General features: G+C 50.9%; 3 protein-coding genes across 6 annotated transcripts in view; 2 read left to right on the top strand and 1 right to left on the bottom strand.

Moving 5' to 3' along the window:
- The window catches only part of LOC311162856 (beta-galactosidase-1-like protein 2), a 33,441-nt gene extending 29,426 nt beyond the window's left edge, over positions 1–4,015 (top strand). For 3 of the 4 annotated variants that reach the window (XM_084221438.1, XM_084221437.1, XM_084221436.1), the window contains 4 exons: positions 1,729–1,843; positions 2,724–2,840; positions 3,288–3,361; positions 3,480–4,015. In XM_084221438.1, coding sequence (XP_084077564.1) covers positions 1,729–1,843; positions 2,724–2,840; positions 3,288–3,361; positions 3,480–3,693 — 520 coding nt within the window. In that variant the 3' untranslated portion in view covers positions 3,694–4,015. Of the gene's footprint in view, positions 1–1,728; positions 1,844–2,723; positions 2,841–3,287 lie in introns of all 4 variants that reach the window. The other variant, XM_084221439.1, reaches the window with a different exon arrangement.
- JAM3 (junctional adhesion molecule 3) overlaps positions 1–4,763 on the top strand; it is a 132,959-nt gene extending 128,196 nt beyond the window's left edge. The window contains exon 10 of the transcript XR_014616742.1: positions 4,748–4,763. The gene's annotated coding sequence lies outside the window, so the exon portion shown is untranslated. The remainder of the gene's footprint in view (positions 1–4,747) is intronic.
- Positions 4,764–8,992: 4,229 nt separating this feature from the next.
- Positions 8,993–22,407, bottom strand: B3GAT1 (beta-1,3-glucuronyltransferase 1; the record flags this gene model as incomplete). The annotated part of the gene is made up of 4 exons (XM_084221520.1): positions 8,993–9,079; positions 15,407–15,703; positions 19,020–19,528; positions 22,221–22,407. The coding sequence occupies 4 exons, from the start codon at positions 22,405–22,407 to the stop codon at positions 8,993–8,995; spliced, it is 1,080 nt and encodes a 359-aa protein (XP_084077646.1).
- Positions 22,408–27,925: the final 5,518 nt, after the last annotated feature.

Raw genomic sequence — 27,925 nt, 5'->3', positions numbered from 1 at the left:
CACCTGCTTTCCAGCAGTGCAATGTCTAATGGGGAGCAGCTAAATGAGGTAACAGTGGGGAGGTGGATTTTTGCACTGATACTTTTGTTGATAGTTTTGCCTGAAATAGTGCAGGAACTGGTGCCAGCTGATCCAAACCATCATTTAGGGAGAGATCTAATCCCACTGTGCAGGGTTTAAAGATTTCCTTGCAGCAGGGTGAGATCAGGTAGGTGAATCCAGGCTTATCCAAAGGGAAGGATCCCCTCACACCCACATGTTGGAAATTTTGGGTCTTTCTGGAAATTACCAATCTGGCTGATATATTTAGTAATTCAGCCTGGCAAGGGATGGATTAATTCTAGAAAGCTACTGATAGTGCATTAACAATCCAGATGGCTCCCTCTCTTTTATGTTATTTTGCTTTAATTCAAGGGAGGAAATTTAGCAGGGGGATGTTGAAGAGCCTCTGTCAGCACATAGAGAAAACCTCAGCAAATGTTGCAGGCAGCAGATGCCCTATGGACTCTGGCCACAATCCAGAGACACTCTTTTCAGTGATGTTTTTAATACCAGCAAGCAACTTATGTGCATCCCCCAAGATATCACAGCTGCCCCATTTTGTGTAGGAGGGAGAGAAAGAGGCCACGTTAAACCAAAAAGGCTTTTAAAAGAAAAAAGTCCACATTTTGAAATGCCTAAGGGCAGTTTTACCAGGTGCTGAGGGGCTACCTGAAGGATTCTTATTGATGGGGTAACTCAGAGCCTTTTGGGCTGCAGGGTGTTAGAGGAATATTTCCAGTGAGGAGCATTAAAGCAAGTGAGCTGCCATGGCCAAACAAAAGCAAGATTAGTCACCACTACCCTCAGCTCCTGGCTGCTGACCAGCAGCACTGAAACACAATCAGCTCACAGTCCCCTCGGGGGAGGAGGGAGAGGAGTGTTGTGAAAGGAGCTGTCACAGGCTTTTAGTTGAATAATTCAGTAGCAGCCAGGCTGCACTGGATCAATAACTTCCCCCAGTCCAAGAGATGCAGTTTGTAAGGGCTGGAGGGAACATGTTCTTACAGGAGCTCAAGGCTTCTGTGGGATTCTGCTCTCCTTATTTCCTCTTGTGCTTGTGCCCTGCTCCCAAATTGTTGCCACAGGTAAGAAATCATGTCAGATTTCCCCTAATTACTGCACACTCACGCCGATGTGTTTGTGTTCCTTGCCACCAGCTGTGGCAGGAGTGTCTGGTTTGAATCCTGTCAGTTCTGCAGTCTCCTTTAGCAAGCCACAGACACTTCAAGCACCCTGGCAGATCTGAAGGATTCTCAGCAGCCAACATGAAGCAGAGCTTTTATCCCAGAATGGTTTGGGTGGACGGGACCTTTGAGATCCTCTCACCCCACCCCTGCCATGGGCAGGGACCCCTTCCGCTATCCCAGGTTACTCCAGCCTGGCCTTGGGCACTTCCAGGGTTGGGGCAGCCACAGCTGCTCTGGACACCCTGTGCCAGGGCCTCAGCACCCTCACAGGGAAGAATTTTTTCCTGATATCCAATCCCACCCTTCCCTCTGCCAGCCTGAATCCTTCCTCCTTTGTCCCATCACCGCACACTCTAGTAAAAAAAACAAATTGAACTCTCAGAGGTGGTGACAGCCCAGGTATCCTCCTCTTGCAGCCCAGCTTGGCCTGCCAGGGCTGTGGGTGGTGGGGACAGGGGCAGGTGGCCCCAGTGGGCTGAGAGCTGTCCCTCTCTTGCAGCTTGCAGCACGTGTCTGGCTGGAGCACGGTCCCGGATTATTTCGTGGGGCCGGCGTTCTTCCGCGGGAGGCTGTGGATCGAGCAGCAGCCACAGGACACCTTCCTGAAGCTGCAGGCAAGTCCTGCTTCTTCTTGGTCAAGTTTTTTTAAAAAAGCTGATTAGAGAGACTTGTGCAACAGCTCTGACTGATCTCTGTGTCTGTAGCCTCCCCCTCTCTCTTAGGGAATTATTCTGAGGGTCTCCTCCAGGTAAATCTGATCAGTCTGGAGAGGTCCTGTGAGAAAGTTGACCCTGCAGAGCTGCCAGTGACCACTTCAGTCTTTTTTTACTGGCATGCAAACACTGTTTTCTAGTTGCAGAGGAGTAATGGGCACAGAAAATAAAGGAGGGCCTTGTTTTATTCCTGTCTCCTCGGTGGGACATGGAAAGAGTCACTTCTTTGTGGCCATGGCATGAGAGTTAGCATTCCTGTCATGCTTCTGTGGGAGACTGCATAGAACTTCAAATGAGATTTTAAATATTATCAAACTTCCTCCTCTGATTTCCCTCCCTTAGAGCCAACCTTGTGTCCAGCCTTACTGTCCTGCTCACTTTCCCTTGTATTGGGAAAATTCTATTTGCTGTAAATCAGGCCAGCCAGCAGCAATCCAGTTTTTCTGTCACCTGGGAAAGAGGTGAGGGCAGGTATTCCATGCTTAGGAAGGAATAAAGGCCTGTATTTTGAAAGGGAAGAAACTTCCTTTACAAGCACGAATCACAAATTGCACATTTTTGAAAGCTTTATCCTTTTAATGAGCACATTAAGGGTAACTCCTATTCAACAGGGCTCGTTTAAATGTTCCTGGCTGCAGGGATTTGCACAGGGAAAGCAAGCAGAAAACCTGCAGAAAGTGTCTGGAAGAATGCAAGTGTGAAAGCCGATTTGGTTTCCTGTGGGGATGCTAACGAGGCAGCAGAGCTGCATCAGTAATTCCATGTTCTGCCTTGATTCCAGGGCTGGGAGAAAGGAGTGGTGTTTGTCAATGGTCAGAACCTGGGAAGATACTGGAAAATTGGACCTCAGGAAACTCTTTACCTTCCTGGGCCCTGGCTGAGGAGAGGGGACAACGAGGTGAGAGGCTCTGCTGGGATTGCTCTGTGCCTGTTGGGGTTGTTAAAGATCCTTTTTCCAAAGAGCCAGACACACACAGGACAGCAATTATCCTTTAGCTGAAAGCCAGCGCAATAGAGGGGAAGGACAGTGCTGTCTGCTAAGATCTCTGAAAACGAGGGAAGGTGCTGCTCCAAAGCTGGCTCTGGCTCTGACAGCCATTAAAGCCTGACAGGGATGGCAGCTGAACTTCAGAGCTCTGCCTCAGGTTGGAAGTGAAGCCAAACCTGATGTGATGCTGCTTCATCCCTGCACCACGTGGTGATGAGAGCCTCAGTCCCTGTTCACACCCACACTGACTGAGCTCTTTAAATGGTGCTTCAAATGGAGCTTCAAATATGCTTCTCCTAAGCATATCTGCAGCCCCCCAGGCTTTGCAAGAAGGGGTTTTCTCTCTGTCCCGTGCAGATTGTGATCTTTGAGGAGCGCACGGCGGGCAGGATCATCCAGTCCGTGGACATCCCTTACCTGGGGCGGACCCAGTACGTGGACTGAGGGTGGGCTGAGAGCTGCTTGCCCACGTTTGGCTCGCCCTGAGCACTCCTGCTTGCATGGCTGGGGACCTGATGGCTCAGCACTGGGCATGCTCATCTCCACCAGAGCCAGGGGAAGGATTTGCCCTCTGGCAGTGAGGTCAGAGGAGAGGACAGCGAGGAAGCAGCGCCCTTGTTCCATGGATGGATGGATGGAGCTCATCCCCTGCCCTGCTGAGGCCCCCAGCCCGGATGGCTGCGCATGTTCTCGACCATCTGGTGGATGTGGGGGAGGAAAAAGGTGCTGGAAGCAGGTGAGAGAGAGAGAGAGAAAGAACTGAAACCATCTGAACTGGAAGCTGAGCTCAGCTTTCCAGGGACTTTCAAAATGTGCTATCCTTGGCCTCCTCGTTTTTATAATTAGGTAGGGAGAAAATAGTTGGTGACCATGTGAGTAATCAGGTGTGGGAAACCATTTTGGTGTGCTTTGAGGCAGATTTTAGCAAGTCTCTCTGCAAAAAGGCCATTACGTGTTCCCCTGTTGGAAGGCAAGGTGGTTGTCAAATGACTTTTAATTTCAGCTTTTTTTTCCACTAAGTTTTATTATGGAGGTCGTCTCTCTCTCAAAAGGAAAAAAAGAAAAAAATTAAAAAGTGAGATGTGTTTTGTCTTCTATCAAATGTATCATTATGTTTCAGGCCAGGCAGGAGTGAGAATTTCCAAGGAGGAGAAAAGAACAAGTGAGTCCTGCAGTCCCCTGTCCAGCAGTGCTCACACAGCACCTAAAGATGAAATTCCCCCTTGGAAAATGAGCAGGGATCAGATTTAGCTGGGGTAGAAGCAAAGGGCCTGCAAGTGGGAAAGCTCATCCCTGCTTCCTCCTTAAAGCTGCTCTGGGATCTTGGGTCCTGCTTTCTTTTTTCTTTTTGTCCCTCTAAACAGAAACGTGGGATTTAGGTAAACATGACATTGTTTTAACTCAGCAGCTCCAGGCACAGAGGAGCTGCAGCCTCCTTAGGGAGAGGGGGAGATCAAACCTGAGCTGAGAATCCTTCACAACCTCCAAGGAGTCGCTGCTTTCTGTGCCAGTTCCAGGAGAAACACCAGACTGTGTCTGTAAGGGAGGTGCAGGGTATTCTGGCTCTTAGAAACCATCATTTTATTTAACAAATTTAAATACAGTTTGTTTAAAACTGAGAACAGACAGTGCAGCTGGAACACACTCCATCCTGGCCAGGTCTGGTGACACCTATCTCTGCTCCCCAGGGCCACAGCAGCTCTGGGACAGCTGAGAGGGCCCAGGCTCCTGTGGGCAGAGCAAATGTGCAGGGCTGTGTTCAGGACTCCATCCTTTGCATTTTTCTGAAAGTTATTATTTCCTTCCAAGGAGGGAAGGTTGGAACCCAGCAGGGACTGGAATTCAGATCAGTGAACCAAAACATGCAGCTCGGAGAGGACATCAGCTGGAAACTATTTCAGTGCTATGAAAACTTGGTAGTCCTTGAAAAATGTCTCTTTCCACTGTAGGGTTTGCAGACTGAAGGGAGCTTGGAAGGCCAGTACAATAAGAGAATAAATCTACTTGAGTGCAGAGTTTTAATCCAAGGTAACAATACCTGTTCCCATAGAGCAGCCAGCAGCATCCAACACTTTCTTTCCAAGTGGTGCTTCAGCCATTGCATCTAAAAGGAACATTTTTGTAAAGGCTTCTGTGGCTGGGAACTAAAGAATGAGACTTTTTCCCCAACGGTTCTGATTTACAGTGGGAGAAAATAACTTACAAAAAATATTTTCCTTTGAAATATCAGGAAATACACAATGTCATTAGTCCAAGGGGAGACTTCTGCACCGTGAAGCCAACAATCAAACCCAGAGCATTTTAATAGTTCTATGTGTTAGGGCTAAAAATAACCAAGTCTATTGCAGGATTAGATTTTTCCCTCAGTTCAAAGGTAAAATTGTGCTTCAAAATTTTTGAAGGAATTGGGACAGCGGCGGGTGGGGGGGTGTGACAAAGGTTTGGCAACAGTTATGGAGGAGGAGGGAATTTAGGGGTTTTGGCTGGGGAGAAGGGGCCTGTTGTACCTCAGTTTTTATCTCAGCAAGTTTGGCAGTCTCAGACAGAGTCACCCATGGTGGCAGCACCACCAGATGGTGAATAAGCAGAGCCCTGAGCCCAGGATCCCCTTCCCAAGGGTGCTGCTTTCCATCAAAGGGGACTGGGAACTGCTCCAGGGTGGCTTTTCACACCAGCTCTGCAGTAGCAGAAGAAGGGGATGGGGCTGGAGGATACACTCCAGTCAAATGGGAAATGCTCTAGATTCACCTCTTAGTGTCCAATCTCTAGTTTGAAGCAGTTTTATTTTTTTAGGAGTGGAAATTTGCCTTTATATAGGAGCACCCTATTGAGAGAATCCCACACCTAATGCTCAGGGGAACCAAACTAGGGCCAAACAGGACCCAGATCTGGATGAATATTATGGTGTATGGCCCCCACAATCTCATTAAACCCCATTTCCAATGATTTTAGCATTTTTAGAGATCCACATGCTGGAGACATGACTCCATCCAGGCTCAGTGGTGAACTGGTGGTGATCAGCAGCTCCCTGATCCTGTCCCACTCTGGGGTCTTCTAAGAAAGATGGGGACAAACCTTTTAGCAGGGCTACGGTAAGGGTTGATGGTTTTAAACTCAAAGAGGATAGATTAGATATAAGGACATTTTTTACAATGAGGGTGGTGTCACACTGGCACAGGCTGCCCAGAGAGGTGGGGATGCCCCATCCCTGGGAATATTCCAGGCCAGGAGGAACCTGGTCCAGCTGAAGGTGTCCCTGCCCAGGGCAGGGGGTTGGGCCAAAGGACCTTTGAAGTCCCTTCCACCCCAACCCTTCCATGATTCCATGACCACAGAGGAACATCAGGGTGCTCCCCAAACTGTGAAACTGAGGAAGGAAAAGGAGAGGGAATCAGAGAACAGTGATGCTTCAAGGGTTTGTTCTAACCTGCCTTGTTTTCCCCCATCCCAAACCCTTCCTGTCTTGTGCAGTGTAACACTGAATAAAGTAGGTTTAAAGTTAAGGGCTAAGGTGCCATCTAGGAAGGCAGCTGTCCCCTCCACGGCCAGAGAGCTGCTCAGGCTGTCTCACACATGGCCACAAGGTTCGTGTTTCTCAGCAAAACCAGTCCCCGGGGGCACTGCTGTGGCTCTCACCCTCAGCCAGGTGCTGGCACAGAGCCCTGCTCGCATTCCAGCCGGAGCCTGGCGCCGGGAGCTGCCACTCCTGCCTTGCTGTGCTTTGTTCTCCACCTCCGGAGCGTCTGCCGGTGCTCCGAGCCCGGGAGGAGGGGCAGGGGATCCGGGGACTTCATGTATGCAGTGGTGCTTGGTTTTTCTGAAGGCTAAAACTCGTGGGAGTCAGCAGAGGTCCTGGCTCCCGCCTGGCTGGCTGGGTGGGTGCTGTGGAGAGGAACCTTGCAGGCTGTGCATGAAGAAATCTTCTGCAAGAGACACAAGCAGCATGGGTATCACCCCTGTGCCACTGCAGGGCCATCCTAAAGCCCTGTGCCACTGCAGGGCCATCCCAAAGCCCTGTCACTCACTGCAGAGCCATCCCAAAGCCCTGTGCCACTGCAGGGCCATCCCAAAGCCCTGTGTCACTGCAGGGCCATCCCAAAGCCCTGTCACTCACTGAAGGGCCATCCCAAAGCCCTGTCACTCACTGCAGGGCCATCCCAAAGCCCTGTGTCACTGCAGGGCCATCCCAAAGCCCTGTGCCACTGCAAGGCCATCCCAAAGCCCTGTGCCATTGCAGGGCCATCCCAAAGCCCTGTGTCACTGCAGGGCCATCCCAAAGCCCTGTCACTCACTGCAGAGCCTTCCCAAAGCCCTGTGCCACTGCAGGGCCATCCCAAAGCCCTGTGCCACTGCAGGGCCATCCCAAAGCCCTGTGTCACTGCAGAGCCATCCCAAAGCCCTGTCACTCACTGCAGGGCCATCCCAAAGCCCTGTGCCACTGCAGGACTATCCCAAAGCCCTGTCACTCACTGCAGGGCCATCCCAAAGCCCTGTCACTCACTGCAGGGCCATCCCAAACCCCTGTCACTCACTGCAGAGCCATCCCAAAGCCCTGTCACTCACTGCAGGGCCATCCCAAAGCCCTGTGCCACTGCAGGACTATCCCAAAGCCCTGTCAATCACTGCAGGGCCATCCCAAAGCCCTGTGCCACTGCAGGGCCATCCCAAAGCCCTGTGCCACTGCAGGACTATCCCAAAGCCCTGTCAATCACTGCAGGGCCATCCTAAAGCCCTGTGCCACTGCAGGGCCATCCCAAAGCCCTGTGCCACTGCAGGGCCATCCCAAAGCCCTGTCACTCACTGCAGGGCCATCCCAAACCCCTGTCACTCGCTGCAGAGCCATCCCAAAGCCCTTTCAGCCACTGCAGGGCCATCCTAAAGCCCTGTGCCACTGCAGGGCCATCCCAAAGCCCTGTGCCACTGCAGGGCCATCCCAAAGCCCTGTCACTCACTGCAGGGCCATCCCAAAGCCCTGTCACTCACTGCAGGGCCATCCCAAAGCCCTGTCACTCACTGCAGGGCCATCCCAAACCCTGTGCCACTGCAGGACAATCCCACTGCAGATCCCCAAACTGTGCTGCCTGGGCAGGGGAAGCAGCCCTGGAGAGCTCCAGCCCCTGTGCCCAGCCTCTCCCTGGCACAGAGAAGCTGGTGCAGACTCTCCTCCTGCCCTGCCAAGGTCACAGGTCAGCAGGCTGGGCTCCATCCTGCTTCCCCCAGGGAATGGGACATAAGGGAGCTCATTGCAGGTAAAAATTCACCCCTGCTGAGCAAATCTACCCCCTTCCTGCTCCTGTTTGTCAGGACTCCAGAGCAGCAATCTTCTCTCCCTCCGGGCCTGGTTCTACACTCCAGTGAAAGGGAGTTTGTGCATTTATTTTATTGCCCATAAGAATGAAGGGCAGCTCCACAGGCTGCAGATACAAGTGAACAGCTCATCCTCCTGCAAACCAGCTGCAGAAACACCCAGGGCATGAACAAACATCAATGTGTGTGCTCTTTCCTCCTTTCCACTGGAAAAGACACCCCACGTTCTCCTCAGGTGAACAAACACCTCAGGCAGGGTTCAATCCACACCTTCCACACTCATCACTGCCTCTCTGTGGCTTCAGTGTGGGCCTGAATTAAATATTGCCCTCAGTGAAAGCTTCTGCCTGACCAAAAATCTTTTTGCTGAATGTGCTTTAGCTTTTCTCAGATGTTTGCAGGTGGATGAACCCACACCCTTCACCCCTGTGCTTTATTAAAGTTAATAAGGCAACCTTGTTTACACAAGGATTTCTCTTAATGGTGCAACTTCTGCCTAAACTCCTTCTCCCTGAATTTTTCTTCCCCTCAACCTCTCAGCAGGTATTTTGTCTTAAAAATGGATTAACTCTAAAAAAAGAGAGATTAATGGATGGTCTTGAGAGGTTTAGTGTAAGGGAAGGTCAGGGTTGTGAAATATGGAAATGAAAAAACACATTTAAAAGAGCTTTTCTCTTCTCCTGCCTTTGTGTATCTTCTCACTGCTGCTAGAAACAGCTCTTACCTGGTGTTGGTCTCTGCTCAGCCATGCACAGTCAGATTTCCACATTGGGATCTGTGAATCCTTTCTTGCCCTCGTTCACCAGCACAGGCTTCTCTGTCCTTGTGTGCCAGACTAAAATCTGAGGAAGCCAGCAGAAGTCATTAGCTGCACCTCTCCAGTGCACTACGAAATATTCCTGCACATTAAATCAATAGTGCAATTTAACCAGCCACCCTGGAGCCTAATGGCGCATCCACTGCTGAGAGGGGCTTTGCATAAACCTTCATTTAGGCAGAGCTGCTGCTCTGCAAAATGCACAGTGCACAGAAATCACCCATTTACAGTGTGCTGTCGTGGGACATTAACCTGCTCCTTCCATGTAGTTATCCAGCAGCTCCCTCCAAAGGCTCATCAGCCTTCCAATGGGGTAAGGCAGCTCCCTCCCAGCCTGGAATCACATCCCTGCCTCCCACAGCTCCTCAGCTGCTCCTTGGTTATCACCTTACACCCTCAGCCTCCGAGTCATTCGGAGGGGAAATGCAAATTCCTGACATTTAGGTGATGTTGGGAGGGAAGAGGCATCACCAGGTCTTCCATCACCACCCCTGCCTGTGGCTGGGGGAAATATAACCTGAATTCTTCAGCACATCCCTGAAAATCCATTCCTGGGGAGCAGGCATCAGTCTGCCCCCTAACCTCAGCACCACGTCTCTCTCATTTTAAATCCTTTCCAGAGCCTAAAAAGCCACTGAGTGTCCCTGAGCAGGGAAGGACTCACTGCTGCTGCAGCCTCAGAGCTGCTGAGGCAGGAGCTGGCTCCAGAATCCTCCCTTCTTCCCACAAACTCTGGCTGCACACACCCTCTCATAACCCAGCATTCCCCTATGGATCCCCCCAAAAGCCTTTGGATCCCCCCAATCCCTTTGGAATGATGGCCCCATACAGCCACCCCCTATTCTGTACCAGGTGTTACAACCCCTCCCAAACTTGCTTAAAACACAACTGAAGCATCTCCTAAAAGCTTCCCACTGCCTTGGCAGCAAAGTTGCAAAGAGATCAACATCTGTGGAGGAGAACTGGCAGAATCTGAGGTGGTTGGGTATTTCAGGGGGGCTGTTGTAGGAAGTTGTTTCTACTTGCTGTGCTCAGACGGTTCTGGAAGCTGCTTAAAATACTCAATTATCCTCATTGCTTTCCTCCTCGAGCCAGCATTGCTGGGAGCAGCTTTATCCTCTCCAAACAGGTTTCCTGCTTCCCCTCACCTGTGCCTGGCTGTTTCCCACCTCGTGGGGTTTCCCTCTGGTTGCCATGACAATCCCCTGCACACCGAATCCTGCAAACCTCTTCCACCCAGTGCCTGCCTTCCTGAAAAACCAGGCCACGTTCTGCTTCTGAAGGATGAACAAAGCACCTTTCAAACCCTCCTGGTTCAAGCAGAGCTCCTTCCCCCCCTTCCCAAGGAGCTTGTTTGACCAAATTCCTCTCTGATGTGAGCAGTCACCTCCTGCGTGGAGCTTAAATCTCTGCTAATACTGAAGCAGTAGAGACCAACTGCTGGCTGGAGTGGGTCCAAAAATCCATTTCATCATCCCCCACAAGCACTTCAGAGCCTGCTCATCAAAGTCACCCTTGATTCCAGCCCTGCTCTCCCCACTGCTGCAATTACTGCGCTGCATGCCCGGGAAAAGACAAAACCCAGCAGGGCTCACGAGTGGCTCTCGGGGCTCTGCAGTGAGGGTGGAAGGATTAAAAGGTGTTGGAGAAATCCTGCAGCCAATTCTCCTCTTCAGAGAGAGCCCTTGGCACTGCTGGCTGTCCTCACTGAGCCCTGCTATGGCCCAGGGCTCACTCACACTCCAGCAGCACAGCAACACAACTACACAGCACCAGTGCTCTGCTTCAGTTGGAGCCCACTTCTGCTCTCTTAAAGCCAAATGCCAAAAAGGGCCGATTAAATGGGCTAAAATGGACCCATTTTCAGAGTTTGCAGCTTGATACAGTAGCTTTTACCATTTTCATGCTGTGCTCCTTAACGTGGGAGGTAGATCACCATTTACTACAGAAACATTTGCTTTTCCTTTCAGCCAGTGCTTGTTTTTTTCAACAAGCAGCGTGTTTTATGCCTCAGAGGAGCTTTGGCTCTCTCACAAGGGACCAGACAGTGAGGGGGACCAAATATCTGACTTTTCCTGAGCAGTGGTTTCATACAGATCACTCGAGGGACTCCCCTTTAAAAGTACTGCTGCAAAACCCTTCCACTCATTTACAGCCCTGCCATTCAGAGTCACAGGACTCAGAACAGATCTAGGAGATCACAGGGCTCCATCTCCACAGCAGAACAATTCATTGTCTCCCAACAGGAGATTAAAAAACAAACAGAAGTGTCCGACCTGCAGTGGGAGGGATCACAGGGTTTCCAGCACACAGACCCTCCCAGGAGGGATTCAGGAATTATTGTTTGAAATGGAAACTACAGAATGGGAAAAAAAAGAGACACCAGGCTGAAAGGGCAGCTCTGCTCCCTGTTCTGCAGCCTGACAATAAAATGTCCCCCAGCTGTGGCATTATGGTGCCCATGGGCCTCTGTTTCTGCTTTAGTCCTCCCTGGCTGAGCTCACTGCAGATTGGTCCCTGGGTGTCCATAGAAAATGGGGAGCAGAATGTCCCCCCGTTTCCATCAGCCTGACAGGAGTGCCAAATCTCAGACCTCTCTCCTGTGCCAAGGGGTTGAAGAGAGGATGGTTTGATTTGGGGGTGGGGGGAAATGCACAAAGAGCAGAACTCCAAATACAGTGAACCCTTGCAAAGCCCTGTTTCCTTACAGCTCCAGGATAAACCAATCCTTCCCTCCTTATAAGGAGGGATAACTTCTCCTCAGCAACTAATACCAACTTCCTTTAGTTTCTCCTTCATTTTGGGCAGTTCCCAAATCCAAGAAAATAAGCATGATATGTGATCTTTGGCCTACACTTCAGCTTTTTGCAGGAGCGTGTGTTTGTGGGCTGAATTCTGATCAATATTTCCAGCACCAGCAGAGCACACAGGGAAGGCAGAATTTTTGGAGAACAGATGTCTGTGCTTATCTTACACATTCCTCTGATCCTTCCTTAATGACTCTGTCTAAGCACATCATAATTTTTAATGTAAATCTCCCTGCAAAGCAGGTGTGTGGTTATGTTTAACAGGAGCAAAGCATGACAAGTGCTGGGAGCACAGGGGGGAGAGAGGAGCCTGTGCTGTGATCTCAGGCTCAGAGGACCCCAAACCACGGCTGGCTTTGGTCCTTCTCTGCTGCTGGCCCTTCTCTTGCTAAAATGGGTGAGTAAAATCAGAGATGGAGATTTCCAGGGAAATGGAGGCTGAAGCAGGAAGGCAGAGCCCAAGCTGCAAAGCTGCACTCGGAGCCTGCCAGGAGCAGACAGCATTCAGCTCACAACAAGGACCCTTGTGAGCTCTCCCCAGCCCAGCCAAGAAAGGAGACTCAGTTTCTTTCACTCAGTCTGCTTCCAGTGCTGGGCAGCAATCCCTGCTGCTTCCTCCCCATCCCTGACCTGTGTCAGCCCTGCCTGGCTCCAGCACCCTTTGTTTCCTCCTCCTGGAAACATTTTCCTTCCTCTCCTTCCTCCAGGGCTGTCATTTCCCGCCCCAGCCTCTCAGGAAGCACAGCTTCCTTCCAGCAGGTATTTATTTACAGCAGGGACAATGCACCAAAGCCTGGATAACTGGCCATGGAGTAAACACCCCTGATCTTCTGTGCACAGAGTAAAAGCAGCCTGTCCATCTCTCCTGCCTGTTGGAAACACATTTATTTCCACACAGAGCCCAGGAACAGGGATCTAATTTTAATTCAAACTCTTTCCCCATTCTTGGGAGGCTGGTTGGGTTATTTGTCCTGGTGTTGGGCAGCCATAACCACAGAAATGTGGATTCAGAGAGGCACAGCAGGTATCAGATAAAACCCAGGCTTGCTCCTTCCCCTCAGCTCTTCCTCCTTATTCCTGAATTCCTTGTGAGAGCACTGCTGAACATTCAGATTCCTCATGTTTTCCATGGCTTTGGAGCAGTGCCCATGGAAATCAGGCAAAGGGTATTAGCCACATTTTCTTTCCTACCCCAAAAAGGATGGAGACCTGGATGCAACACCGGGGCTGTTGGCAATAACAACTTATTTGCAACAAAAGAACAATTCTGTTGGGGTAATTAAGCAATAATGACTCTCTAAACCACACTGGCTGATGTTTATAACAGACAAAGGTGTGAGAGTGCTACACAGGGGTCTCTGATTTCAGAGGGGCCCCCAGCACACCTCCAGTATTTAGGGAACCCACTTACAAAGCTTCAAAGGCTTGGCAGCACTTCTGTGGCTGATGGGCTGTGATTGATGCCTGTCACTCTAACCAGCTTTGTCTCATGGTGTCTCCCACGCTCCCTGTCAGCCCAGACAGATTCATCTCTCATCTCAGACTGGGAAGTTTTCAGGAGCAGAGCCATCCGTGGTTTCTGTGTTATTTAGCACATGGGGTCCTGCTCCCTGACCCAGCAATGTGTACAGGCAGCATTGATCAGTCAGCTAAAAGCAGTGAAATTCCCCCAAACGGAGCTTTCTGGAAACCTCCTGGAGCTCACAGCAATACCCCATTTCTGTGTTATCTCTGAGCCAGAAAAATCCAGGTTTTTGGGGGCACCTACAGCACAGATATTGCATGGATGTCAGGAGGGAGAAGGAACTTGGCAACAAGGCAGAACCTGTGTGAGCAGCTGTTCCCTGCAGCCAGGAGAGGCTGTGGCTGCTGCTCCCGGGTTACAGCTCACAGGGGCCACAGAGCAAACCTCAGCATGTCACAGCACTCACACCCCCACTGAGGAACTCACATTAAATAACTGACATTTCACCCATGGAACTCCCTGCTCCAGGGGAGCAGCCAGGCCTCAGGAAAGCCCACCTTGAAAATAATATTTTTAAGGGTTAATGTAAGAAAGAACAGTTACAGGGGAGAGAAGAGTGCATTTCAAGGTCTATGCCACACTAGCAGCCTAGAGATGAAAAAGATTAAGCGCCCTCCACACATTTCAGTGCATAGTCCCCCATTCCCAGCTTCCCTGAAATGGGGGTGTGCTCCCTCCAAACACAGAGGAGCAGCCTGGAGAAGAGGAGACTGAGGGGAGGCTCACAGCCATCTGCAGTCTCTTCATGAGGAGCAGTGGATGGACAGACACTGATCCCTCTTCTTTCTGTTGAGGACCCAGGGAATGGCTGGAGCTGTGCCAGGGTGGGTTTAGGCTGGATTTTGGGAAAAGTTCTTCCCCCAGAGGGTGCTGGGCAGTGCCCAGGCTCCCCAGGGAATGGGCAGAGCTCCAGGAGGGGTTGGACACTGCTCCAGGGATGCTCAGGGTGGGGTTGCTGGGGCAGGAGCTGGACTGGATGGTCCCTGTGGGTCCCTTTTAGCTCAGGATGTTCTGTGTGTTGCGTTGTGATTTCAGGGTTTACCCCAGAACCTGGGTCCCTCCCCTGAAGATTCCCTCCCAGGTGTGTCAGTCCCCTCTCCTGTCCCCACCCTGACCCCTCCCAGCACTGTCTGTCAGTCCTGCCATTCCAGAAGGGGTCAGTGATGGGCAGGTTCAAAGGATGCCCTCTACCCCCGGGGGCTCTGGGCCATCCAGGTGTCCTTTGTCCCTTGAGCCCTCCCCTCCTGTCCCTGGCTGGTGGCTCCCTGCCCCTTCCCTGCCCTCTCCCGGGGTTAAAGGAGCAGCACCCATGGGCTCAGGAGTTCTGCTGGAGCTGCTGTGGGTTCAGAGGCTGTGGGGCAGAATAAAGCTCTGGATCCAAACCCTCCAGCAGAACCCACTCCTTTCCTTCCCCATCGCCCTAAAGCTTCTCCACAGAGGGAACCCTGAGGAGCAGCCCCTGCTATGGGGGGAGGCTCCATCCCAGCCCCACCAGAGCTCCTGCACGCCTGGACTTGTGCCCACGTGCCCAGGGCAGCACCAGCCAGCCCAAAGTGTCTGTGGGGTGAAACACCACCCAGCCATGGCCAAAAGTGTCTGTGGGGTGAAACACCACACAGCCATGGCCAAAAGTGTCTGTGGGGTGAAACACCACCCAGCCATGGCCAAAAGGGTCTGTGGGGTGAGACACCACCCAGCCATGGCCAAAAGTGTCTGTGGGGTGAAACACCACACAGCCATGGCCAAAAGTGTCTGTGGGGTGAAACACCACACACCCATGGCCAAAAGTGTCGCTGGGGTGAAACACCACACAGCCATGGCCAAAAGTGTCTCTGGGGGTCAAACACCACCGTGCCGCTGTTTGGTTCAGCAGCAGGGCCAGACAAGTCCAGGCAGGTCCCATCCAGCAATACTGGCAAATATCAATCCTGTGATTCTGTGAAGTGATGAAATGATGGAGAAAGTTGCGTTTTCTTCCCCCTCTGGCTCCCCACCACCCCACAGGAGGATGAGAGCATACCTTAGTGCAGTTGGCCGCCTTGGGCTCGAGGTCGCTGAGGGTGACCAGCTCGCGGAGCAGGCTGCTCTCCTGGTAGCCGCCCTTGACCCCGCGCAGTTTGAAGTAGGCCTGGGAGCGCTGCAGGATGAGCCTGAGGTTGACAGCAAAGCCGGCCATGTCGATGGCGAAGGGCCGGTGCGGGTCGAAGACGGTTTTCCAGCCGTACACCTTCCCCGCCGCGTTCACCTTGGGCGACTCGTAGCGCAGGCCGCCCACGAAGGCCACGGGCCACACCGACACCTTCCGGGTGCTGCGCATCTGCCATGAGCACACACAGCGCGTGAAAAATGAGAATTTATGGTTGGCTTTTCACAAATATTCAAATAAAATATATGTGAAATAAGTTGTGCCTGTTTGAAAAATTCTTAAAGTCTTAAAACTTTAAGCGCAGGCCATCCACGAAGGCCACAGGCCTCACCGACACCTTCCGGGTACTGCGCATTTACCGCGACCACATACAGCGTGTGAAAAGTGAGTATTTTTTGGTTGGCTTTTCACAAATACTCAAATAAAATATATGTGAAATAAGTTGTGCCTGTTTGAAAAATTCTTAAAGTCTTAAAACTTTAAGCGCAGGCCATCCACGAAGGCCACAGGCCACACCGACACCTTCTGGGTGCTGCACATTTACTGCGAGCACATACAGCATGTGAAAAATGAGTATTTTATGGTTGGCTTTTCACAAATATTCAAATTGTAACATATATTATTTGTGTTTATATGTATATAATTCATGTTTATATAAAATATATGTGAAATAAATTGTGCCTGTGTGAAAACTTTAAGCGCAGGCCGCCCACAAAGGCCACGGGCCACACTGACACCTTCCGGGTGCTGCGCATCTGCCACGAGCACACACAGTGTGTGAAAACTGAGTATTTTATGGCTGGCTTTTTGCAAATACTCAAATAAACTATATGTGAAATAAGTTGTGCCTGTTTGAAAAATTCCTAAAGTCTTAAAACTTTAAGCGCAGGCCGCCCACGAAGGCCACGGGCCTCACCGACACCTTCCGGGTGCTGCGCATCTGCCACGAGCACACACGACATGTAAAAAATGTGTATTTTGGCTTTTCTCAAATATTCAAATGAATATTATACGTGTTATATTAGAAAGTTATGCTGGTGACAAACGCCAATCACTTTTTTTTTTTAATTTTAAAAGTTTAATAGTAATAAAATGGTTATAAAAATAGTAATGCAATTAGAGTAATAATAATTTGGGCAATTTGAATTAGGACAATATGAGACAATAGAAACAAAGAGTTACGGATGTCTGGGTGCCTTTTTCTGGGCAGCACAAGCCAGAAAAAAAGGACACCCATTAACAAAAGATTAACCCTTAAAAACAATAACCTGTTGCATATGCATACACCTCATACATGATGCATAAATTCCATTCAAATACAGGATTCTGTCTCGTCATCATCAGCTTCTTCTTCATAATCCTAAAGGCGTCATCCTGCCTGAGCGAGGTGGGAGGTTTGTTTCTCCAGCAATAAATTCTCTTTCTCTGAAAGATTTAGGTGTCCTGTGACTGCTATCTCAGTGCAAGTCCTTTCTTTAGAAAAAAAAAAGTATCCTACATAGCATAGTTTCTATTTTAACATAATGTTATAACCTACACAGCCTCTCTGGACATTCCCAGCAGGCAGGACAGTCCTGCCCTGTGGAGCAGGGTGCCTCTGCTCCCCGTGGTCGCCAGAAATGGAGCAGAGCCATCAGGGGCCCCTTTGGCCACCTGCCCTTGCCAAGGCAGATCTCTGGATGCCACTCACCCCCAGCACCCTGCCCTGCTCCCTGGCAGGCTCGGCCTCCCTCTCTGCTCTCAGCTCGCTCTCTTAGATCAGGGCTCTCCCAGAGCTAATCTCATCACTGCTAATTACTGCAAACGAGAGCAGAAGAGCTCTGGCACTTGCCCTTCTGCATTATACAGCTGCTAACGGCAGCCCCTGTCCACAGGGAACAATAATGTGTGTCTCCTGCATTTCACAGCACATTTCCTTGGCTCAGTGACCTTAACTGCAGAGACGTATCTGAGAGGAGAAGCCTCTACCAGCACAGCACACGAGTGAATGAAGGAACCCTTTCTGCTTTATTCATGTGAGGAGTCTGTCTCAAGATGCTGCTGGAGCCAGCCTCAAAGGGAGGGGGAAGAAAGAAATTCAGCCTGAATTCACTCTGAGCTTTCAAAGCCTGTGCATTCCTGTGCCTGTGCAAGCTGAAGTGAGAGCCATTGGGGAAGGGACAGAGGCATGCATGAGGAAATAAATAGGAGATTCCTGGTATGAAAACAGGCAGCTGGAGGGGAAGGAATCCTCTTTTCTTATCCCTTGGTGAAAGAGTTTGGCCTCAAGAGAGCAAGGGAAAAAGTAATTTCTGAGCTGGAAGCCAGGTGAGGTACCTGGCACTGTAAGAACGTCCAAACCTGCAGACAGGAGCTCATTTAGAGCCCCAGCTGGGCTGGAACAAGGAGCAAAGGTGGGAGAGCCAGCAGAAGAGCTTCCCCTGCTCAAGCCCAAACAGATTGTCAGGACATGCTGAAATTCATCCCTGGAACTGCAAACTTCAGGGGGAGATCTCAGCCCCTCTGCCTGCTGACAGCAGCCTGGGAGAGCCATGCTGAGTGCTGGAATAGGAATTGCTCCAGGGGGGAAAAGCTGCACCCACCTCAAGGCACAGACATCCCTCCCCAGGCACTGCATGGAGGGCTCTGCTTTTCCAGGAGGAGAACCAAAATCCCTGACAAACTCCTGCTCCTCGTGTGCACAGCAAGGCAGAGACCAGCACAGGGAACACCTCTGAACAAGATGTCCTGGGAAGGCGGTGCTGCACAGCCCAGGGGTGGCTCTGACAGGGCACTGCTGCTCTGCCAAGGTCTGGAGCAGGCTCCAGGATTTAACCCTGGGGTGGGAGCAGGCAAAGGCACATGGCAGGGAAGGAAAAGGATCCCTCAAATGAAATCAGGCAGGATTTAACAGACAGCCAAGTGGTGGAGGAGGAAGGTGGATAGCATCAGATCAGCTGGAAATCTCCGGGATGAGGAGAGGAAGGAGGATGGCTGAGGTTTCTTTGCATGTCGGACAGCAGGGGATGTTCCAACCCTAACAAGGCTCCCCGCAGGGGAAGGCAGCTCCTCATTAGTTCCTTTTCCATGGAAGCTGCCTCCTGATCACACACCACAGACAAACCAGGGTTCCCATTGCTTCCCACAGGATGCTTTGGCTCTGGAAACACACAGGGTAACAGAGCTCCAGAGAAAACCAAAGCACAGCTGCACTGACTACAGGACTAACCCATTGCTCCAGGGGGGAAAAGCTGCACACATCTCAAGGCACAGACATCCCTCCCCAGGCACTGCATGGAGGGCTCTGCTTTTCCAGGAGGAGAACCAAAATCCCTGACAAACTCCTGCTCCTCGTGTGCGCAGCGAGGCAGAGACCAGCACAGGGAACATCTCTGAACAAGATGTCCTGGAAGGCGGTGGAGCCCAGCATCTCCTCAGCTCACCCACAGCATCCCTCACCCCCTCCCCAGGCGAACCAGCCGCATCCATCCCCCCAGCAGGCCCTTACCTCCTCGAAGAGCTCCAGGCTGTAGGTGTTATCATCATCGGCAAAGTAAACAATCCCGGGCTGGCTGTTGTTTTTGTTAAAGGTCTCTCTCAGCCACCTGAGGGCCAGGTTCCTCTGCATGGTGCCGCGGGGGATGCGGGGGTCCCTCATGTCCCCGCGCAGTTTGTAGTTGCGGGGGGTCTCCACGTTCAGGTGGGTGTAGTTGAGCCCCGTGTCCCGCAGCAGGCGGGTGATGAGCGGCGTGCGGCGCTGCGAGTCCTCCACCAGGATCCAGTGCAGGTTGGGCACGTGCAGCAGCGTGTTGGCCAGCCTGGTCAGCTCTGCCTTCTGCACCGGCCGGCTGTAGGTGGGGGTGACCACGTGGATGGTGGGCAGCGTGTCTGACCACGGGGGTGGGCGCGTGTAAACGTACTCTGTCCTCACCACCTCCACTATGTCCCGGTCCGACAGGCAGTATTCCTTGGAGTCCAAGCCTGCAGCGAGATCACGCTGGGAGTCACCACCATCATCTGGGCAAGGGCATGGAGAGAAGAGAGAGCTGCATGGACTCGGGCGTCCGGCACCCTCCGGCTGAGCCAGCGGGTCACCCTCGTGGGTGCCAGGAGAGGAAAAAGCCTGGGGTGGAGGCTTTCGTAGATAAGGGCACGGATAAATAAAGGAATCAGGGACAAACACACGTGAGAAAAGAAGATTCTGCTGCTAGAAAACCAGCACCAAAAAGAAAAAAGGCCTGAGAGCCCGAGACAACTGGGCTGAGCGCTCGCAACAAGCAGCTTCAAAAAGCATCCAGAAGAGACAGCAAGTAGAGCAAGTAGGTCTAGATAAAGAAAATAGCCATGTGGAATGGTGATCCATCATCCCTGAAGAGCTCCAGTGCTCTGGGCACCATGCTCAGTGGGGCAGGACTCAGATCTGCACTCAGGAACTGGAGGACCTGGACTGGGCAGCAGGGAAAAAAACTGGTGGAAAACACCAGGCCAGTGAAGATCCCCAGCAGCACGGTCTGGGCAGGACTCTGCAGTGACCCACAGCTCTCTGACAGCCACAGAGAAGTGGGGAAAGACGCACTTCAAATGCAGAAATGGAGAGTGGAAATTAAAGCCTGTAATTGTAGGTTTTTTCCTGCAGAGACTTTCCCCTTCCTCTAACTAACCTGCCTGAAAAAGGCCCCTCCACCCTCTGAACAGAACAGCCCCCTCAGGGCTGCAGATGTGAGCAATGAACAGCCTAAAGATCAGATACTCTGATCCAAACATACAAAATCCCTGCAAATGTTCCCAGTCAACTCAAGGAAAACCAGCGCTGATGCACCTGCTGCTTTTCCAGGGTGCAACTTCCACGTGCAATTCTCCACTGCAGTGCAGCAGGAATGCCACAGTCTGCAGAGATGAAGGGGGACCCCCACTCAGGATGTAAGGCTGCCTCTCCAGTGGGCACAGAACTCTTTGAGCCATAGATTTTTCAACATCAGGAAACTACCAGGAACTGGAGATGAGAAAGAACAGGAACAGAGGGTCATTAGATCTGACCCAGCAGGGGATTACCCATGGCTTTTTCATAGCATGTTATTCTTCCAGCAGCACAGGCTTTGATACCTGACCCAATGAAATGAAAGCTTTGTACTCTGGGTTATTGACAGAGGGGGTGGATATTTGGGGGAGGGAGCAGGGTACAGGTTGCTATCAGGCCCTATGTGCTGCAAAGCACCTCAGCATCACAGCAGAGCTCTCTGCGAGCTGGAATCAATTCAGAAATAAATCTGCGAAATGCATTGGACACAGACACAAATGTAATTAGCCAGGATGGTGCCCGAGACAGTTTGCAAAGCCCTGCAGGTCAGATCCTCAGCTGTGAGCCCTGGCACGGGGAAGTGCTGCTGTTTGGGCATCTCCAGGTGCACATCTCTCTCAGCACCTGTGAGCAGAGCATCTCAGAAATGTTCACAAGAAGAAAATGATTCCTCTTGAGAGCTTTCAGGTTGGTCTCTACCACCACTCACTTTCTACTGGGGGCTCTGAGAAGCAAAGTGTCTCATCAAGGTCATTGGTGAGTTCTTGACCAAGCCATTGGAGCAGTCTCTGTAATGAAACTGCAGAAGCCATTCACAAAAACCAGCTTTTAGGGCACTGATCAAACTGCTGTACAGACAGGCAGCGTGGTTTTAGTCATCTTTAAAGTCCTCTTTTAGAGCGCAGTAGATCCCTCATCCTCTGAAACACTGTCCACCTTCCAGAAGGGATCAGAGGCATTTTTCCCTGCCCAAAGCCTCAGAGGGGGCTGTCAGGAGAAAGGGAAAACTGCTCAGGACAGACTGAACTTCAGCTTGACTTGCAGCTCAAACTGCACATCAGAGTGTTCAGCAAAGGGATAAGCAGCTATGGAGGATGGGGACAAACACTGAAAAGGGAGAGAATCCCTCAGAGAGGATGAAAGGATCCTGAAAATGAGCTGGTCTTCTTCCCCCAGACCAGCCTGCCCACAGCAGAAGGACAGAACCAAGAAGGAAGGTGGCAGATGGCAGCGTGGCTTCTTTCAGCCCCCAAGAGCCTTCACAGCCCTTAGATATTGCTGCTGTGCCGAGAACAGGGCCAAAGTGGGATGCTTCTGCCAGAAGGGTTCCCTCAGAACTTCCTGGAGCCCCTGATTTGGGCCAGGGCTGTGTTTACTGCCGTGTGTGACAGGACTGTGGAGTCAACTTCTCAGAGCACTTCAGCTCCCCCAGGCAGCTGAGATTTGGCTCTTGCCTTCTCCTTCAAGTGCAAGAGCACTGCTTTTCTGCTTTCCCTAAAAGTGCTCTCAGCCTCAGGTCTCCCAGAGCAGCTGCCTCGAGTGGCAGCTTTGTTTCCTCTGTTGCCTCTTTTGCAGCTTTCCCGCTGGAATAACTTAGTGTGCAGAGCGCTGCAAAGGCCAGCAGGGAGGGAGGGAATCCTCTCAGGGAACAAAGAGAGGCAGCACTCAGGGCTTAGGCCATAAAGAGCTCTCCAAGCACAGTGAGCACGCCCCATGGTGTGGAGTTGGATGCCTCTGAAGAACCCCTAGGAGCACTGGACTGTTCCTACAGCAGACGTGGGGAGGCTCCTGCATGGGCATGGTCTGGGAGCTGAGATGAGCATGGCTGCCATGGAGGAATGAAATGAGAGAGGAGATGGGGGCGAAGGGGGGATGCACGGGCTTGGCATGGGCTGGTTTGGTTTCTCTCACCCTTGTGCACTGCAAGCAGTGGAGCAATGGTGCTCTGGTGCCAGACGGTGATTAGCAGTGTCCAGGGCAGAACTATCAGCACGATAGCCAGGATGTCTCGTCTCTTCGGCATCTCCAAGACTGACTGGGCCCACAGCTCCTCATTACCTGACAGTGAAAACCCCAGAGACAGAACAGCAGAGCACATGGAGAACAGAAATAAATGGGCAGGAAGGAGCAAGGACAGAGAGAGAGAACGCGAGAGAGGGAGAGAGCAGCCGAGGCGACACGACTCGTGGCTCTTACCAGTGCTTACAACCCACCCATTGCAGAAGCAGGTTTGGAGGGGCCTCGGCTGCTGAGCCAGGAGCAGGAGGGCACTTCTGCAGGGCACTGCTGGGGCTGCCAGCAGGAACCTCAGGGACTCATGTGGGAGGAAACCTGCAACACAGAGCAAAGGCCAGCAGGCACTGTGAAAAGTGAGTATTGCACGGCTCTATGCAGATATTCACTGTATGTGTTTTGTTGTATTGGTTAGTGGTGCTGGATTGACATTTTAATAGGATGATAAATGTAGTTTTGTAGTTAAAAGGTGGACAAGAAATCAGCCACTAAATCAGCTTAGAGTTGTCCATTTTTGGGTGCAGTCCCTGGGGGGCTTTGTCTGCCCTTAAAATACCTGAAGGCCCTTCAATAAATAGAGCTGCTTTTTAGTCTCTTAATTTTCCAGACCTCTGTTTTGTACCTGAAGACCCTTCAATTAATATAACCCCTTTTTATTATCTTAATTTTGCCTATTTTAGCTAGCCCTGGACAAAAGCATCATCCCCATCAGCACTCCCTCAGCTCAGCCCATCCTGAGGCAGCTCCAGCACAGCCACTTTTAGCTCAGGCTTCCAGCAAAGCTCAGGTTGGCTCCCTCTCAGAGGTGCCGTGCCTGGAGCGTAATAAAGTGCCACAATGGCTTAGTTTGATGCAGCACGAGCACATACAAGATTTAAGCAGGCTGTATTTCAGCCCCAAGCACAGCACTTAGCAGGGCTGCCACGCACCAGGGCAGTTTGCAAACACGGGTAGCAGTTTAGTGCTGCTGCTCCCATGTGGGGCCACGCATTAGAGGCTGCTAAAAGGCCTGCAGTGCAGGCAGGCAGAGCCCAGGGATGCTGCAGAGGGAGCAGGATGCTCTGGGAAAAGCTCTGCTCTCCCACTGACAGTGATCTGGGAGTTATCAGATCCCCTCCTTAAATCCCCTCAAGTCTGGTGCCATGCTGCTTGTGCAAATGTTTTCCCAGAGCTGCCTTTTTCTTGGGGGCAGACATGGAGAAGTCCAGGCTCAGATCCCTGGTTAGCCCAAATTGGATTGATCTGAGTTTCCCCTGGCCACTGGGCTGTGCATCCAGCTCCCAGCACTGAGCCCACTTGGAATGAAACAGCTCCAAGAACTGACAGGTTTTTGCTCTAAAGGAATCTTGCAATCAAGCAATATTCAAGTGGCTGGACAGAACCTGCTTCTTCCAAATTAGCACTTCAATCACAAAGGTATTAATTTACCAGGGAAAACAGGGCTTTGTCCTTAAAACTGTCATGTAAATGTCCCTCAACTGACGTTTTGGTGAATAATTTCCTTTCCACACTCATAGGAAAATTCCCAGCCAACTCTAGCAAACAGCCAGTTCCCCAGTCAGAGCTCTCATTTGTTTTCAGAATTGGTGAAAGCAGCTTCATTCAGACAAAATAAACCAGGGAGGAAGAGGAGGAATTATTCCAGCAAGCATCAGCCTTCTGCTGCATCCCTGTCCACCTCTTGGAGCCAGAGAATTCCTGCTGGCCTCGATCTGCCAGAGCACAGTGCCCTGAGGAAAGAGCATCTGGCCTTGTCCCTGCATTGCTGACTGAGCCTGAGCAGAGGTTAAGGAGTGGTGGCACCCTTGGAATCCTCTGAGGAAGCTGGAACAGGTCCCTTGAGCATCCCTGCAGGGCTGGGCCTAAGGGGCAGCTGGAAATGCTGAACACCTTCCCCAGAAGTGCACCCAGGAAAGGATTCTGCTGCTGGAGAGGGTGTGGGAGGAAATAACAGCTAAAAAAGCCACTCAGAGCCCAGTGACAGCCCCTGGCAAGCTGCCACCGTGGGCTGGCATCACCAAATGCCCTGGGCAGCTTCCTCCAGGCACAGTGCTCCTACCTTAAAGCTGCCTTTCCCCTGCCTCCTGCCCATCCAGGCTCAGTCCAGCCTCATCCCACAGGACAGGCTGAGCTTGCCACGATGGAAAATGGGCCCCTTTGTGCTGGGGTGCTGCTCTGCATCCCAGCCCCTGAGCTCTGGGGACAGCGAGCAGCTCCAGTGGTTTGTGCTTTGCTCTGATTATTTCCATTTGCTCCAGAGCACTCAGCAGCTCCCTGGTCACTCAGCTGTCACTGTGGAGCTGCCCAGAGCCAGCCCAGCCCGCTGGTGGCCCAGCAGGGAGAGCTGCCAGGCCCAGGGAATGGCCAGGGCTCCCTTCCCTGTGCCCCAGAGCTGGCTGAGCTCCCTTTGTGCCCTGGGTGCTCCTGGGCTGCAGATGCCACTGGGATGCAGTGGCTGCAATCCATGTCCCCAAAGGGACACGGTTACAGATGGTGATGGGTGGCTGGCAGGGACATGGAGCCAGAGGCTGACCCCAGTTCTGGCCACGCTCTGCACCCTGAGCTGCCCAGCAGCGCCCAGGGAGCACCACGGGCTCTGCTCTGCAGCCTCCCCTCACTGCTGACTCCTGAAGGGATTTGATTTTATTGATGATCCTGCCTGAAGGATGTGGTAAGGATTCTTTTGGGGCAGCTGTGAGAGCTGTGAAATCTCCATCCAGAGCATTCCAAGCTTCCCTCTCCACACCCTGATGCCACGGTGCAAGGTGACACCAGCTCTCAGTGTCACAAAACCACTCTCCTCTCTCTGCATGTGCCAAAGCTGCCAGAGGTGAAATCCATTTCCTCCTGTGGACAACATCAGCCAGGAATTACATGGCAGCCTGTGATTTTACACTGCTGGTGATCACAGCCCAGGACAGAGGGCTTGCCCTAAATCCCAAAATTCTCTTGTTGCCAAAGCCAGGCGATGATTTTTGTTACTGTTTGGGGCATGAGACAAAAATTGGTCTGGGAAAAATAATGCTCCTCTCCAAGGCATTCACTCCACCCCTTCCCCATCATAACAGCACTCTTCATTTCTCACTGAAACCGTTTGAAACAAAACCTGCTTCAGATTGGCACTTTTAAACTTCTCCTATCTCCTCTTCCCCAGGGAAATGAAGGAGGAGGAACAAATTTAAACATCAATTAAAACAATCAAACTCTATTTTCCACTACAGAAAGTATCCTGCCTTTTTTTTTTTTTTTTTTTTTTTTTTACTTTTGAAAAGTGATGTGCAAGCCACAAACCCCTGAATCAAATGTAAGTGATTTTGGGGTTAAAGTACTCCTGAAACAAAGGAGTTTTACATGGTTTTGGGAAGAACTGGGTGCCACAAGATGAAAGAGATCCCCATCCTCCGGCAGAGGGCAATGGTGTCGAGGAATGACAACAGGGAAAGGGCACTGATCTAATAAAAAAGCTTTAATAAATCCTGGAGCCACGTGTCAGTAACATGCTGGATTATTAAACACTGAAGGTTCTTTTTTTAAATCAAGTTAATTGGCATCAGCTCTGACACTTGCCATAGGAACGAGTGATTTGATCTGCAACCTTTATAGTCAGTTTTACCTTCATTCCTCCTCTGGGGCTGCTCAGCCCCTGTGTCATTAATCCTTGGTTTGCCCACACTGAAGAGAAGTGATTTAGAAAATGTTAAACTAAAGAAAGGCTTGATTTGAATTTGTACCTATACATCTTACTGGAGTAAAAACATTGTCTAGATGTGAAAAAAAATATACCCAAATAAAGTCCCCAAACAAACGTAGCAAACATTGTTTTGTTGTGCTCCAAACAAGCCAGGAAATAATAAACAGATGCTGACAAAACCTGCAACAAAAGCTTTGCAAAGAAAACAAACACTCACACTTCAGGAGATTCTCACCAAAACCTTTTCTGTCCCACAATCTGAAATCAGAGTTCCTTTCATTTTTCTAACAGCAGCTGGGGCTGATCCCTGCTGAAAAGTGATGCTGGAGTGGCACAAGACAGTGTTGGTCCCTCTTCCCACCTCAGCCCACAAGCCCTGTGACCCCAAAAACCCTTCTGAATTTCCAGCCCAGCTCAGGCAGGTGCCTGGCACAGAAATCAGCCTCGGGGATGTGAGTTCAGAGATGTCCTGCCCCATTCCCAGAGGGGGAAACTGAGGCACGGGGCGGTCACAGCACAGCAGACACTGGGGACACGGCTGGGTCAGGCTGGATGGGGTTGGGAGCAACCTGGGACAGTGGGAGGTGTCCCTGCCCATGGCAGGGGGTGGGACTGGATGAGATTGAAGCTCCTTTCAACCCAAACCAGTCTGGAATTTCGGGATTCTGGAGCAGCTCTGAGCTCCAGGTGCTCCACACTCATCCTGTTCCTTTCCACACTGCCTGGCAGGGGATGGGCATTCCAAGCCTCTGTCTAAGATTTTGGGTATTTGGCAGAACAGGCTTGTAAAGCACAGGCTAAAAATAAAGGTAGTAATAAAAGCCTCTTGCTCGTTAATTACTCTGTAAGCCATTACTGCCTAAAAACCCCATAACTTTAATGGGGGCTATTATAAGTATAGTAGCAAAACTGTGCAGCTAATTAGTGTTTAGTTATTAAGCAGAATATAGCCAGAACTGAGTAATGAGCGCACAGAATTGCTGCTTCTTGGAGGATTTAATCAGGGGTGGTGTTTTCAGCTCAGATTCTCCCGATCCAGGGGACAAAAGGACAGAGGATTTTCAGGCCAGCCCTCCCAGACAGCTCTGAGGGGGAATGGCCATCCCTGAGCTGATCTGTGCAGCACAAACCTTGGACTGCAATCAACAAAAGGAAGGAGAATGACCAGAAATGTTTCAGGTGTCCAGGAGAATCCTTCCAGCGAGAGGAGACCTGGATTCCTCCATGAGAATCCAAATTTTGGAGCCAATGCTGCAATGGAGGGTGATGGTTTGCATCATGTCTTCACTCAGCATTTGTTTCCTTCTTTTAAAAATTGAAATAATTCCTGTGGCCAGAATACAGAAATAATGCATTCTTCTTTATATGTTTTTTTTATTTGGTTGGGTTTTTTCTGGTTGGTTTGATTTTTTAGATTTCAGAAACCCAGAGATACTGGAAAAGCCTGGTAGGGAAGCTCAGCCTCTGGAGGCTGTTTTTTCACTCAGTATTTTCTCCAGCCTCACCTACAAACCCCTTGCCTTGGCTACAGAGCCATTCCTTGTGTTTCCCAAGCTGCCACAGAAATTGAGGCACAAAATTCCCCTGACCTTGCAACAGCTGAGGCAAAACCCAACCCACCCTTCCCTTGCTTGGGCCCTGGTGCCACAAATGGGATCAAGAACACAGATTATCTCCCAGAAAAAAAAAAATTAAAAATTAACCAAGCTCCTCAGAACAACACTTAAATTTTAAAGCAAGCATGAGTAAAGTGGATCAAGGGAGCTCAACACAAGCACAATTAGCTGCTGGAACTTATTGCCACAGGATACTGAGAAGAACAAGAACTTAACAGGATTCAAAAAAGGATTAGTTGTGTATGTGAATAAACTGCATATCCAGAATTAGAATGAACCACCCACCAGTTTGGAAA

This window comes from Fringilla coelebs (genome assembly GCF_963513975.1).
Source record: "Fringilla coelebs genome assembly, chromosome: 25".
Lineage (NCBI taxonomy): Eukaryota > Metazoa > Chordata > Aves > Passeriformes > Fringillidae > Fringilla > Fringilla coelebs.
This window is presented reverse-complemented; position numbering and strand designations above follow the sequence as displayed.